At 38.0% G+C, this 9,797-nt stretch overlaps 1 protein-coding gene across 1 annotated transcript; it reads left to right on the top strand.

The window, feature by feature from the left end:
• The first annotated feature begins 238 nt into the window (after positions 1 to 238).
• LOC145774608 (uncharacterized) lies at positions 239 to 9,012 on the top strand. The gene is made up of 7 exons (XM_082585884.1): positions 239 to 430; positions 845 to 996; positions 1,238 to 1,393; positions 3,452 to 3,686; positions 4,505 to 4,636; positions 4,905 to 5,043; positions 5,253 to 9,012. The coding sequence occupies exons 1-7, from the start codon at positions 327 to 329 to the stop codon at positions 6,270 to 6,272; spliced, it is 1,938 nt and encodes a 645-aa protein (XP_082442010.1). The 5' UTR covers positions 239 to 326; the 3' UTR covers positions 6,273 to 9,012.
• The last annotated feature ends 785 nt before the right edge of the window (positions 9,013 to 9,797 follow it).

The raw sequence follows: 9,797 nt of genomic DNA, 5'->3' as shown, positions 1-9,797 counted from the left end.
TTATTGACAGAAGTTGTGGCAAAGGCGACATTTCTTGAACAAAGTGCCACACCTCAATTTCAAAAAGCTTTTGCAAGTTTTTAATTTTAAGTTTAATTATGAGTTGCTGTTATTATTAACTCTATTGCAGAACATTAAATATTTTATAACTTCTGCAATCTTATTTCTGGGATATATGTTTGCTATGTATGCAGTTCCATCTAAAGACTTGACCAAGTGTTGTTTCTATTCTAGTTTTTCGTATTTCATTGAAAGTTTTAAGCCTTTGTAATTGATTGGAACCATTTTGCCGCTTTTGTGTGTAATGTTTGAAAATAGCATAAACTATGATGTCATCAATGTACACACTTCTGCTTTTGTTTGTAACAATCCAGTTGGTCTCTGGAGTAGAGCAAGTGGAATCCCGATGCAGGCATCCTTCCCGCGACAAGTGAGTTACTCAGTGCAGTAAATCTTAGGAAAACCAGATGTAGTTCCTTTTAAATTATTCTAAAGGAACTGGGGGGTTGCATCCGGTCATCAGCACCCCCCTCAGTTGGCTCATATCTCGTATCTTAGATAAAACTTCTTTTTCGAATAGAACAAACATATTAAAAAGCTTATCTTCTAACTACCTACCAAGTCAGTACGAAGACCTATACACGTGTATATACTACATCTATCAAGTCAGTACGGAATAGAGGCCACCTGCTGGTGCAATTAAAGCATAAAGATCAAATGACAAAGTTCAGTTGTAACATTATTATTGGGAGGCATAAACATCCTCTCCCTCTTGTGGTGGATTCTAATCCAGTCAAAGATCACTTATTGATACTCACCTGAATTGATTCCAAATTTTTTCCAGATGCACCTGGGATTATCATTCCATGGCAATCAGATGTGACCAGACCAACGTGACCAGCATTCCCGACCCCACAGGGATTGAAGCGTGGGCCCCCCCTGAAGAATCCCCCTACTTATTTGTCAACCGAAGCTGCATTAAATCTATCAACTCAGGTGTGAAGGTTTATTGCGTCATAAGAGTGGTGTAAACATGTCATACTTTTAAGTGACGTCACGGTATACACCATTAAGAATGAAGCAAAACGTTGATTAAAATAGATCAGGAAGTTTTTGATTTTATTGGATAAGATTTTAATTGCAAGAAAGCATTTTGGTTACAACAGAATAATTCTAGGTATTTTAAAGAAACCAGGAGATAAATTCAGTTCGATGATTTTTGTTTGTACTTTTCCAGGAGCACTGACCAAGTACACAAATCTTATGTTTCTGGATCTGTGTGAGAATTACATCCAAAAGCTCCCAGGAGGCGCGTTTCGGAAATCTGCAAAACTTCAAAAGTTATTCATTGCTGGAAACAAGATCAGCCACGTGGACAAGAACGCGTTTACTGGTAGGAAGAGAATGGTTTTAAAATATCAGAAAACTTGAATGGAAACTGTTGTGCATAACAGCCTCTTAAAATCAAACGCCTCTGGCTAACGTAGACGAATGTGGATGTCTAAATAAAGTTTTGTGGGAAATATTAAGCCTTAGCACAGCACAAGCAGTAAACAACAAACACAAAAGATAAACCTTTAGATACGTCTAAAGCTGTTTTACAATCTTGAAATACAAAAAAAAGTTGCTTAGCGGAATTGCTTTATTCACTCAAAGATGCATAACTGTTTTAAATATATCTCGTGCACAAATTAAAACCAGCAACTATCGTTATCCTTACCCAGTGGCGTACGCAGGATTTTGTCAAGGGGGGGGCCATTGACAGTAGCGTATAGCCATAAATTTGTAAAGGGAGGGGTTTGACAACGGCGGGCGAAGCCCGACAGCGTTTTTGCGTGAGAGGACACCCAGCGGCGGGGGGTCTGGGGGGCCTCCCCCAGAAAATTTTGAAAAATTACTTTGAATTTGGTGCATTCTGAGAGCATTTTCAACAAAAATGTGGGTATGAATATTCCTGTAAAATGGTGCTGTCAGGTGGCATAGCAAAAGGATAAGATCATGTTTTCTTCGGCATTTTTCGGAAATAAAGCTAAGTCTCTATGTTTTCTTGTTGCTAATTCCTGGCTGAGATGTTTGAATGTTTGGTATTGGCAAAACTCGCTCTTTTAATGCAGTTTTGTTTAAAATTAGGCAAGTTTTTTTTAGACTGAAAGCATCATTCCCAAGCATAAAGAGACTGAAGGCATGATTTTCAATATCGTGATGTCACACGCGTGCCAAAGGGGGGTTGTAACCCCCCAAACCCCCCCCTGGCTACGCCACTGGCCATTGATATCCCAGACGTCTTCATGATATCCCAGTATGGTTTTAGTTTAGACTTTATCCATTTTTTTTCTCACTATAATAGGCTTACAGAACACTATGCTACATGGCATACCTGGGGTGGGGTTGGTGGATTGGGCCATGAATTTCGTATTGGCTTAATCTATAGAACAACATTGTTAATTGACAGTGCAATCCAAAACATATTAAATGCCTTAATCTACGTCGTTAACTACTAAAACATTTTTAAGGGGAGGGGGGCATGGCCCAATGCCCCCCCTGCGTACGCTAGTGTCCTTACCCCATATAGTTTTATATGAGCCAAGTAAGCTATACCTTCATGGTAGCAGAATTATTTTCGCAAACTAAATTTTTTTAATTTTGTTGTTGTAACCGTAACGACTTTTCTTCCAGTGTTAAACAATGCATAAAGATCACCTTCTGTCATCTTTGAATGCAGAACTCAATTTTGATTTTAATGTGAGGAATGTGTCTAAAGTGACAAAATTTGAGCGATTTTGTTGTCATAAGAAATCTTTGAAAAGTAAAAGTTAGCAGCAAGGCGGTTGACGCTTTGAAGTCTTCCTGGAAGAGAAGATGATTTGGATGCTTGACAAACAGCAGCATTGTGACATGGGACGACAGGGTTTCTTACGAACTACTTTGATTTTTCGCCCTTGCAGATTACAAGCTAGAGTTGCCATAAAACAATCACGTCTTTTAGTTGCAAAAATAAATAAATTGCTAATTAACTCCGCCACCTCTGATCTCAAGTATTCGACCACCTCTGAAGGTGATACTCCGGTAAAATGGTGGTTTTCAGCACCGAAATGTGGTACTCTGGTGGAACGGTAGAACGGTTTTTCGTAATCTGGCAATTTAAAATGTTGTTGGTAGGGTTAGTGTTGACAAAGAAATGTTTTTTTTTCATTAACTTACAAGTTCTGTGTAAACAGCTGACCAACATTTGTTTTCCAAATCATTTGTAACTTTTTATACCACAGTCCAAGCATAACGCAACAGCAGTGGTAGTTGGAGTGTGACGGATTTTTCAACTACGAGCAGAAGTCATATTTAATAGAGTTATGAAATTTTTACTGCAGTTCTGACACTTTGGAAGTGTAATACTGCACAATTTAAAGTATAGCATCTTCATTGGGTGAAGTTAAAAGATCTTTATTCCTCTTAGGACTGATTGCTCTGATGTATCTCCATCTTGGGAACAATAAGTTGAAAAAAATATCAGGAAGATCGTTGCAGGAAGTTGGGAAGACTCTTATTGTGTTGAAGCTGAACAACAACCAGCTGGAAGCGATCCGAAAGACGACATTCACCAGATTGAAACGACTGGAAACGTTAGATCTCGGAGGAAATAATCTTCATAAATTTGAGCCTCACCATTTGAAAGGACTGGTGATGCTTAGGTGATTTTCAACTGGCAAATCAATCTGTTTTACATTGACTCAACTTCCAAAGACGTTAAATCAATGTCAAAAAGTACATAGTCTGGTTGGGTTGTAGTCAGTACTAAATGCAGCAAAATCTACGCTTAGTTATGTAACAAATAATGTAAAGAGAAAAGACATTGTTTTTTTTTCCAAATGACAGATCTTAAAGCTTAAATTATGCATTGAATTAGCTGTAATTTTTCCACAAAGCAATTCTTACCACGAAAACTATTATAATTTTTCCATCTTTTTCTTTTGTTTGTTTTATTTTCTACATTTTATTTTCCCACTATCGTTTCTTTCGCACCTCAACAAACAAAAATAAAATCGAATTGACAAACATTCTAGTTCTCCATATTTCATAAAGGAGATAATATTTTTAAAGCTCTGCAACTAAATTTTCTTTTCTCTAGTCCACGCCTCACTGGACCATTATGAAGTGGATAGTTTTAACATTACGTCGTTGCTTTTGCATTCTTAGTTGTTTAACGTTACATCAAATTCAGTCAGGATACTACTTTCTTAAAACTCTACAGCCTGTTTCACCCTTACTGGATATCACCAGAAGATTATTATTAAAATATAATTATGTTTGAAAAAACCCTTCTGTTGATCCCCAGTAAAGGTGAAACATGCCCTAGACGTTTTAGAAAGTAGTAACTGAATTTGATGTAATTTGCTCTGCTTGGCTTTTTTGCTTGGCATTGAGCACTTTTTGTGGTATTAATTTATTGGTGAATAACATCATCTATTTTAATTAAGCCAGTAACAAACTTTGAACTACGCTTTTCTAGAGTGATTCATCTCCAAGAGAATAACTTGACATCTTTTCATAAACATATCTTCCTCGCCGCTTACAATATTGAGGAGGTGGATCTTAGCAACAATTCAATCTCTTGTCTGGACGATGATGTCTTTGATAGCGAGTGAGACTTTGTGACGTATAGACAAGTGGTCGCATCATTTACTATTATGACGAGCACGAATGATAATCACTGCTATCCTGTAATTGTGATGAAGTTTGTTCATCTGTGATATTTTGTTAAGTTTCTCGCGTTCCATCAACCAAAATGTCTATCTTCTTCACTGATCTTAAAATATTACCTTGTCATTTACTAAATAACTAACCTCCATTATTGTGAAGTTGGTCATTGTTTCATGCTTCAGCAAAATAAACTTTCTTTTTGTGTTCAGAAAACTTTCCGTTGTCAAATTATCAGGCAATCCCTTGGAAACACCCAAATTAAAGTGGATCCCTTCCGGAGAGAAGGGACACTTAGAGATTGCCAGCAAAGGGAAGTGGGTTTGCAACTGCCAAGTTTACTCTTATAATGTAAGTTTTTTCATTGATTTTTTTAACTTTTGAACGCATGGTAAAAAGAGTTTTTGCAAAATTCAAGTAAAAGTTATAAAGTCTACTATAGAAAAAACATTTTTTGGCCTCACTGGTGGAGCTGCATGAAAAAAACTTATTGTTTCTTTTTATAACAAGCTTGTGTGTCACTTGCAATTAGTTAACTTTTGTGTTTACATAATTTTCAGAATCACCTCAAAACGTTACCGGAAGAGGAGCGGGAACTTTACGATATAGTATGCAACGCTCCAGCGCCAGTTTCTGGACGAATGTTGAGCTCGTTGAGTTGGGAACATTTATCCAAACATAGCAATTGTTCAATTCCCGATGAATCGTTGAAGTGCAAACCGATCATTCAGTTTCCTGCGGCCCCATCATTCCAATTAAGAACAACCTCTAGAATGGCGCATCGCACAACTACATCCCCCTCTCTGGTAACACGAGCTGTGCCTGACAACTCAGTAATCATAGCAACAGTAAAACCTAACACTACGGACAGCGTACAAACTGCCAAGGTTTCACCTTCTTCTAATGGACAAGTTGCTGGGTTTGTGTGGAAAAATGAATACGCTATTTATATTGTCGTTGGAGTTTCAGTTTTGGTAATTACTTGTTTGTTGTTGTTATTATTTTGTAAAATCCAAAACAGAAACGAAAAAGAGACTTGCAGCGTTGACGAACTAGAACCATCTCACACATCCATCCTCACCCATCCAAGTATCGATGTAGAGAACCCTCCAGTTCCTCCACAGCATCACACACGTCGTGTCCTGCAGACGCACTCACATAACCCTTGCCCCCCTCCGGCCCCCTCTGCTCATGCAACAAGCACCCGTCCGACCCAGAGAATGTCACGTGATTCCTGTGATGACGCAGAAACATTTCCTAAAGCAGTGAACGCTCAACCTCATTCACAAGCGTCTGTGATTCCCAACTACTTCAACGAGGTGGGTAGTTCGCCACAATCATCGCATGATTACGCTTCTATTGCGTCAGGAAATCACCCAAACAACGTTTCGTTTTGCCAAGAACGCTTGGAGCCCCAGGGTGGGCCCCAGCAGCCTTTGCCAACGACGCAACGTCAACCTCCAATTGGTTCACCTCAAGACCAGAACCCGTCTTCCACGTCGCGGTCTTCGTTTGTTTATAATGTCACCCACTCGGGTAACCACCAAGAGCCATGCAGCTACTTGAATAGCGAAACGTGAAGGTTCGAGTGCTACATTATAAATAGAAATTAACATGTTGTAGCAACGCACTTTACTAAACCGCTTACCTGCTCTAAAGCGAAAAGCTGCTCGACTCGGCTGACGCTTTACTTCTGTTCAAGAAATATCACGAATTCATCGCCTTGGTTGGGCGTTGGCAGATTCCACGCCAAGAGAGTTGTGGCTATGAGCGTTGGGTAAGGTTTCTCACAAACAAACCTTATATGTTTTATTTGGCCATGTTATTAATTATTATTAATGGTGAATTGTTCAATCAAACATAGGATGACCCAATATTTCATCTTCGTCTTCATCAGCATCATCTTCATCAAATTAATGTACAGAAAGTTCAAGCATCTTGAAATCACATCCTACGAATCATTGCAACATTTTCCAGGGAGCTTGGAAAGGCTGCTGTCGTCATCAGGATGGAACAGATTCAGAGAAGTGTCGTAGCTGTAGAAACTAAAGATCCAATTGTTGTCAACTGCGCGGGCGAGTGGTAACGGCGCATGACCGGCGTTCGAAGGGACGTCGGATCAATCCCTGCCAAAAGCACGCGCCTGTGTCTTGGTAATATTCTCATTTCGATAGTCGAGAACTGCTGGTCGAAGATGTAGCGTAATAGTAAGTTGCAAGAAGTAATGTCCAACTGGTTGTCATCAGCATTAAGCTGGTTATTGGTAAGATTCTATATGAGAAAGAACCAAACCCAGGCAATGCCTGATCAGAAAAGTGTTGCCTCTTTCAAAATGTCAAAGATATTGTGAAGTAAACGTTTTATCAACGTAAAAAGATTTAAGCTATGATTCATTCGTAAGTATCGCAAGCAGCATGCAAGCAGTTAACTCGTTTCCTATTCTTGTATTCGTTATCTTTCATTATGCGTTGCCAAATGTTAATACTTTATTAAAATAATAATAACACTTTTATAGTACAGAATGTTATTAGTATAACATATTATACAGAACAATGGGTTTCAAATATTGAAGCATTATACTGTCATCTGTTAAAACCGTTTGGCATACTTGTACAAATAAAAACCAGACGTTTGAATAAATTTAAAATTTCTGAATGTTTTCAATTTTTTTTTTGTAACAATGTGACTAATTTTTTAAATTACATTTTGTATTTCTCTTTCCTCACCCACAGCCACATTGTTTCTTTACAATAAAAATTTGTTATGCATTATGCATGCTACTAACAACAACGACCACTCAGACCTAAATAATCTAACTTTTGTGCTTACATTTTTTGATAGGAAGAATAATTGAACGCATCGTGCAGCATTGCAAAGCTCAGAAGGTTGGTATCGCCATTAAATGGCGCTCGCGCATCCTCAATCCATGTAATATTTTCTACGATTTTGTATCTTTTCTGTCGTAACGATAAGGTGTAAAATGTCAAAGAATTTTATAAGTCTAAGACTCTGAACCCAGTTAGCAAATCACCTCTTTTTGCAATGTTTTTTTTGCAAACATTGAATGAATGTAAAAAGGACGGATATGTTGCCAAGAAAGCAACGAGTTCACCTTTTATTTGTTTACCCAAGCAAGGTCAGAAGTATACGTGTGCTCAGGATTCAGGTTCCCTGAAAGGGAATTACCTGAAACAAAGAGAATGCTTTTGGGCGAGAATTCATTTTTTTATGAGTGCACAAACAATGCACAAGAGAGTTTTTAAGTTTTGTATTTTCACAAGGTTTGTTTGAACAAACTACCTTCTTCTGTCAATCAAACCACTTTCTTGATGAAGCAGGCTTGTTTTCACAAAACTCATTCGAACCATGTTCTTGCTTGTAGTTCAATTCCACCAATGATTGAAGTGTATGTTCATGTGATGCTTTAAGTCTTTTGTCATCGGCAAGAAAGGGGCACTCACCACCTCCCAATTACGTTGTCAAAAGAAGTGTTGTAACAGATGCATCAACTCCTCCCAACTTGCAGGCTGTTAAGAATCAAAAATATTATTCTTTAAAAGATGAATTTATTTATTTTGGTTTCGTTTCATTTTGAAAGAAAACAACTTCGTTTTGTTGTGAAAAGATTTTTCATTTATTCAGGCTTTTCAGTGTTCAGAACAAAACGAGTTTAGCTGTTTTGTTTGTAAATTAATTTTACAATGAATTCGTTACATTTATTTTGGATCTCCCTAGTAGCCAACTTCAATTGTGAAGCTGACCATTGACTAATGTCTTCCCAGCACGCCGAATACGATTGTAATCTCTGTCCTCACGCATTCTAGTATGTGACTAGTTGTAAGCGTTCAGCTTGCTCATGTTGATATCCCTTGCACTGTGATGTATTCAACTTGGTTTCAACGAGGAATAATTATAACAAGTTTTATTGCCCCTATTGGCGTGATTTGACTTGCCACCGCATTGTAACCTCTGTTTGTCATCGGCCAAATAATATTTTCTAACAAAATAACTTTTCAGCAATGGCATGGCTTTCGCTTTTAAACAAATCTTTCCTTTGTCAGCATGATTGGACAGTGTGCTACTGTGTCGTAACTTTGTTGCTCTGAGCAAATATTCAGTATTGTGTCATTATGTTGTTCACAAAGGTTTTGTTGAGTCATGAAGTGCCACTGCAATTTGCAACAAGAAAAATTTTACGTTTTTTGTATATTTTGTTTGTTTTTCAAAATGTTGTAATCAGCGCTTATCTGAGCAATGTTGCATTTGTTTTGCTTTTTCTAGCTGCTGCATTTTAATAAACATTGTTGCCTTAAGACTCGAGCTGTCAAGTGCACCCGTTAGACAAAGAATCGAACCAACGAACATCTCAATTGCCAGTCTCTCGAGTTGTTTGATGACAAATTCTAGATTTCCAACTGATTAGTTAGATTTGGATTCGGGATGTTTTGTTGCTGGAAAATGACACAAACTCGATTTAGTTCTTTACATTTATTTTAGAGTTAGACCAGTGTTTCCCAAACTTTTTTTTAATAGCGCCCCCCTGGACAACGAGCAGAGTATCAAACGCCCCCTCAACAAAAAAAAAGTAAAACCAAAGTTGTTTTCCATTCATTACAACTTAAAGTATAACTCTAATGAGACAGATGAGGTTAGTGTAATGTCATCAGCCTCTTGATATCGAGTTCCCGTTTGGATAGGAACAATCTTAAGTCTCCCCGTCTAACTTTGTCAAGACAGTTTCTTTTGTTATCCAGAGGCATTATCATGGCACTGCAAGCACACTCTACCAAGTATAGGCTGAGAAAGGCTATGATAAAAACTTTGACCCGATTCCACAGTCCACACGTGAGGATATTTCTCTTTGATTTGGTTCTGCAGCCATAACGATTGATACGAGATATTGAACTTCGGTTTGAGTTCAAAATCGCTTTGCAATGTTATCAGTTCCTTCTCAAGAATTCCATGTTCGGAAATATCACAGAATGGGTCGATTATCCAGTCAGGGTTTGTAACTGGAATATATCCTGGAATCGAACTCCCATGTCTTTGTGTACTTCTTGAAGATGATTGCTGTACGTCTCTACATCAACATCAGATATGCCTCT

This window comes from Aplidium turbinatum, chromosome 7, assembly GCF_918807975.1.
Source record: "Aplidium turbinatum chromosome 7, kaAplTurb1.1, whole genome shotgun sequence".
In the NCBI taxonomy this organism is placed as follows: Eukaryota; Metazoa; Chordata; class Ascidiacea; order Aplousobranchia; family Polyclinidae; genus Aplidium; species Aplidium turbinatum.
This window is presented reverse-complemented; position numbering and strand designations above follow the sequence as displayed.